Here is a 6,000-nt window from a genome sequence, read left to right on the forward strand (position 1 = left end):
GAGCTGAAAATATCTGTCAAACTGCAAATACATAAGAGGCACTCAATAGTATAAATCATTTTGAATATTGTATTTTAAAACATCTTTCCTTGGGAAAATGGGTCCTAGTAAAAGATGCATTTTAACAGTTCACTAAGCATTTGTGCCAAGTGCCTATTCTTAGCACCTGAATAAGAAGTGACTGTCACACAGCTGTTTTACTGACAGTCACTGAGCTTTGCCTCAAAGGTAACATTGTAGTCAGAGAACAATTCTCGACTTACTGAATTAGGAGATCACCCTCAACACAAAAGGCACAAGACAGACACAAACAAGCCCTCGTGCACACATCGTACCCAGGGCATTACCTGAATCCGTGTGCAAAGATACACTGTGCCCACCCCCGCACACGCACCCCCACGGCGAGTTTTAAAAAGGAAAGAAAAAGGTACCTACTCTTCCTCGTAGTGCAGGGAAAAAGATTCAGGCAGGCAAAGTTCTACCGAATCCATGTGCGACCGGCAACCATTATTCGTGCTCCCCAGCTATAAATCAAAGTTTCCTTGACAGAGCACAGTGCAATTAACACAAATGTTCTCCTAGTGACAAGCCTATAGGCACAGCCAGTTGGGACCAAAGCTCTCACACTCTCCTAATCAAGGACTTAAAGCCCCGATTGGAGCTTATTAATATGAAGTAGGGCTTTACATATGCAGTCCCACCGGCCCAGCCGCGCAGCCGATTGGGGGGCGTCTGCCCAATCAGGAGGGAGGCGACGGGAGGCTGCGGGCGGCGAGCGCGGCCGGGCAGGTAGGCAGGGCGCGGGGAGCCGCGGGGACCGGGCTCCGCCAGCGGCCGGGGACGGGGCGCGGGGACCCGCAGCGGCGATCGAGACGCTCCCGGGAGGCACCGTGCGTTCGCTTCTCGGTCTGTCTTTCTCCCTCGTTCTGGGAAGCTACACAAGAAACCCAACTAACTTAACTCTCTAGGCACTGGAGGGATTTGTCTCGGGCGTCCAACCCGAGCCCCATTTTGCCTGGAGAAGAAGAACGCACGCACACTCTCGGTGCCTTTGGGAGAGGATTCTGCGGAAGGTAGAGAATGCATAAGTTTGTCCTGCCCGGGTCTGTGTTTCACACCCCCCGGGGGCGGCCGCTTCGGCAGTGGCCCACTTCCCTCCCCCGCGTTTATTCGTAATCGCGTCTTTTCCTGGTTCCCTGCTCCATACTGGGCATTGGAAAAAAAATCAAAGACAGTCTTCTAAATTGTTGGGGCGTGGGAGCCCCAGGGAGGGTCCTCCCGGAGGTGGAATGCAGTTTTGCACAACTACAGAAGAGGAAACAGTGCTTCCGTCCAAACTGAGAGGATGCCGATGCAAATTATGTGTGTAAACACATACAGATACACAAGGCATAGCTTTTTCAAAGCAAAGGTAAACAACTCTAGGACAAATTGGCTTCTCCAGTTACAGGGGTGGGGGTCTGAGGGCTGTAGGGGAAATAGTACATTAAATCCATCTCAGTGCATTTTGACAAAATACAGACTGCGTCTCCTCTCCACCCCCCCGCCTTGCCTGGAGAGCATTACTACACCGTGCACTAAGTGTTCTTAATCACATACTTATTTCAATACAAGCTTCCAAACTGGAAGGCAAATACAAATGTATATGATTTTATCCAAAACATCAGTTTCCAAATGAAATGCAGTGTACATATTTGTTTCTATACATAACACACCCTGAATGCTTTAAAAAAAAAAAAAATCAACGCAGAAACATTTTGTAAATCATCACACAGTCTGGCCATTATAAGGAATAGTTTCAAAGAGATAACAATTTAGGCAAACCAAGAATTCTCAATCAAAAACAATTTTTTTTAAAGGATGTAAAGAAGAGAAGGTTATTTTCCCTTCAATAATGTAGAATGTGTTCTTAGTTTTCATATAACAAAGAGTTTTCTTAGGTCCTACTTGGAACTACAGGCTCTTTTATACTAGCAAATATATTGGAATAGATGCTAGCTATTGATGGCAAACTACTCCCTTATGGACAGTAGAAGACCCACAAATTTGATGTAATTCAGCTCTACTGGTACCAACCTTTTGCATCTAAAGTGTTCCACGATATAAATAGTATAATCTTTGAGATCAAAATAAATTAGTTCAGATATTCAGTGTGTGTTGAAGTCACTAAATCAGAACTCAACTCTCTCTCAACCCTTTCAGATTTTCTAGGTTTTTAAAAAAAACAAAAACACTAAAATAGAGCAGCCACGTTAAAATTCAGAATGTAAAAATGACAGACCTGATTTGTCCCCCCACAGAAGAAAGCAATTTTCCTGCCATGTATTTGACCATATCTAAGATATGGGTCTGATTCCTTTTATTTGTGGTCTAAATTCTTACAAGTTTTTAGATGAGAACTCACATAGCAAAAACTGTGCCTGAGAATAGTGTATAAAAGCAGGTAGTAAAAGCTTAATTACCAGTAGCATTATGCTGTCTATATTGTTAAATGTGAACTCTGCAATTAAGATGTAAATTTGGTTGTGAGCAGTGAATTAAAAGAGCTTTGAGATGTAGAAGAAAATCCAAGCATTCTACAGACACCACCTCCCAAAAAAAAAGGATTGTCTATTCAACCTAAAGTGAGACATGTAATCATTTTATAATTAAAAAAAATAAATAAAGAGGTATTTGGAATAGAAACATGATTTTTCCAAAATAGAATTGAAGAAATATGGAAGCTAATACAGCATCAGAATGAAAGAAAACATCTTTGGTTCAAAGATTATGATCTACATTTCTGAACACTAAAATTCCCAGGGTAATTAATAGATCCAGTTGTATGCATTTTTAAACAATGTCCCCAAAACAGAGTTCCTTTTTAATTTTTTTCTAAAGACACTTAAAAAAATAATAATTTTATGTACTCGACCCACCTTAAAGCACTCAGTACATTCAAATTTTGCACCTGTGCAGAATCCTGCACTGTATTCAGTTTCTTTGCATTATCATGCTGTGACAGAACCTGTTTATTACTCCTTTGAAATGGCCTTTTAAAGACAAGATTTGTAGTCAATTATTTACCGATGGACCTTAAATCACCACACTTCATAGGAGTCATCGTTTACTTCCCAGAATTTTCTTATTTCCTTTTGGGTACTGATTTGCCCCATTAGGAACCACTGGATCTCATTGGTATATATTTTAGACATGTTTAGACTCTTCCGTGTGTCAGTCTCTTCTGTGTTCACAGAGACACAAGTACAAACAGACAGCGCATCGTCCCCACTGATCTCTCACTAACCATATTTCATCAGTGCAAGGTACAGTGTCCACTGAGCTAGCTGCTTTCTGAACGACCAGAAATATACCAGTGTATCTACATACACGGATCTGTATGTTCCCTTTGGGATCAGAGTGTCACCTTTGCAAGTCAAGGACCTAAGATTACACGGACTGTCTTGAATCCAGTTTAACCAATTTGAAATTTAAAATAACATCTACTGCACTAAACCTGCAAGACAGCTTCCAGAATATTTCATAAACACGCAGCTTAGTCATCTTCAGAATCTTCCCTAGCCACAGTTTTCTCACCTTGAAGGAGGAAACAGTGGATAATCACGGGAAATACACACATCATGAGCAATACTGAGCATACGTCTTTTAGAATCTCGACAACAAAGGATACTGGGGAAAAAATGAAACAAACAAATTAAACAGCCTCAACTAAACACATATTGCTAATCAGTCAATACACTTCACAATCTTACCACAAGGAGTCTACCCAAAGCAGGAAAAAAAAATGGGACTAAATGAAAGAACCTCTTAGGGCTATTTCACATGGAATATTAATCAATTAGTTAATATCTATCTATTATGCACCAGGCTATGGGCCCATGCATAGTTTCAATCTCTTTTTCCTTAAACAATGCAGTCACAAATACCCACACAACTTCATCCTCAGGCCCTAACTCCTGCACAGACACCAGCAGAAAATATACTTGATTTCCATTTGAAAGAACAGAATGGCAACAAGCAAAACTCAAGTGCAAACAACACGTAGCTTCCTGTTTACTGTACTGGAAATTTTACTGTATTTTAGTCAGAATCCTTTCCTAAGACATTCGAACAGTGAATTCTTATGCTGCTAAGAGATGATGAGAAATGTTTCATCTTGCCATTATTGCATATTAACAGCTACTTTTAGTTCCCATCTTCCTTTTGTGAAAATTAACAGGACTAATCTGTCTTAAAATGCTTCTAGTTGTCACACTATTTTTGAAGCAAATTTTATTTTATATTGCACATCTGTCATTTGTTAAATATTTAAAACTCAACAAGGCATAACAAATTTAGATTTTCCGATTGTTTTCTAACCTACCTTTGTGGATCTTTCCCTCAAGACCAGAAACCCTTAAAAAAGCTCTTTAACTCTTTGAACCATCTCCCCTGCTGTCTTTGATAGCTTGTGTATAGTATAATGTGCCATAATGCAAAAAGCAAGTCAAGACTATTATAAACTATTATCTTTAACTCTAAAAGAAAAGCCACAGACGAACATCCCTGCAAAAAAGAGTCCTGCTGGGCAAACAGGAGGCTTAGACACCAGGATCCCTTCTGCGTCCTCTGATGACCTGGGTGGCCCCGAGCAGGTCACCTCATGTACCTACCCCTCTTTTCCTCATCTGTGCATTGGGATTGCTTTTATGCTTTAAACCTGCTTAAGAACACACCTTTCCCAGTGGGAACGTGACGACTACTTTCAGACTCAGTATGACTACTTTCCTCTCTATCACCACCAAATCTCCATCAATTCATCATACCTCATCTTCTGCTGCCTTTCATTTCTAGGGCACAGGCTTTGATATTTAAATTATTGTCTCGATTGGCAAGAAGCAATCATTTCGACTGAAAGTGATCACTTCCACAGAAGCACTAATAAAAACCTCGCCTTTTGACAAACCTCTTGTCCTATAAATCCATCCCATTCCCAAATTACCAAGTCCATGTAAAAAGCCCATTCTCTGGGGAGCAATTACCTCACCTCTATAACACACCAAAACCTCTTTTCTCAGGGTTTGTGAAAGTGGGGGTGGGGAGAGTGGGAACCAAAGGAAGACAGAGAAAGTAACAGACAATTCGGTTTCTGTTTAATTAATTTAGGATTATTTCACTTTCATTTCATCAAGCTAATAAGATACATGGTAAAATATCAGGCAAGATTAAGTTATAAACTATAGTAGCTCCAATGGGAAAAGCAACTTGAGTTACACTGTATTTCCAACATATCTACCCTGGTGAATTACTAGATGCATTTTCTAGTATCCTATGAGCTTCCTATAACCTGTGTGGCATATATTTACAGAGCAATAGTTAACATTTTGAGATTATACGTTAATAAGTGAGTTGCAGTTATATTCTTTCCTGAATGTTAAGCACCATGAGCTAAATGCAGAAAACATTCAAGGTCAATGTCCCGTTTTAGACCTTTTCAGGCAGCTGTAATATTATGATAATCAAGCTTAAAATATTCCTATAGAAAGAGTAAATTAGCCTTTTCACTTGAAAGATGATTATGATAAACAATAAACCTAAGAGAGGACAAAATCCCTATTTTTAAAAGCCATAAATTGTTGACTCAATCATGTGTGTGATAGTGTTGTCCAAAAATAAAGGGGAGCTTAACTTTGAGAGGAAGGGGGAGGGGGAGGGGAGAGTAGTGGAGACAGAGAGGGAGGGGGAAGCGGAACAAATATGACAGATTTTAGAATAAGCAATACTTGCTTTGATACTAGCAAAATGATCAAATTATCCATCTTAAACACCCCATTCAACATCTATTCAAAGTTAAAAATGCATCGGGCCAAGAAACATCAAAACACACAAAGTGTGTTTTTTCCTAAGTTAGAGGACTCTTGGACTCTATTTGAAAGTTCTCTTTTCCTATTGTTCCCTTTAACCCTTTCATCCAAATTTTCAAAGGACCACTGGGCGGGGGGGGGGGGGGGGGCCGTAAGC

The 6,000-nt window shown here is 40.2% G+C and overlaps 1 protein-coding gene across 12 annotated transcripts in view; it reads right to left on the reverse strand.

Annotated features, from left to right (window-relative positions):
* ESRRG (estrogen related receptor gamma) overlaps nucleotides 1-6,000 on the reverse strand; it is a 620,659-nt gene that overhangs the window by 228,452 nt on the left and 386,207 nt on the right. Inside the window, exon 1 of one of the 12 annotated variants that reach the window (XM_059413333.1) lies at nucleotides 436-658. The exons of the other annotated variants lie outside the window; for them this stretch is intronic. Within the exon in view, the coding sequence (XP_059269316.1) occupies nucleotides 436-491 (56 nt within the window). The 5' untranslated portion in view covers nucleotides 492-658. Of the gene's footprint in view, nucleotides 1-435; nucleotides 659-6,000 lie in introns of those variants that run through there. 12 annotated transcript variants of the gene reach the window in all.

This window comes from Mustela nigripes, chromosome 10, assembly GCF_022355385.1.
Source record: "Mustela nigripes isolate SB6536 chromosome 10, MUSNIG.SB6536, whole genome shotgun sequence".
NCBI lineage: Eukaryota > Metazoa > Chordata > Mammalia > Carnivora > Mustelidae > Mustela > Mustela nigripes.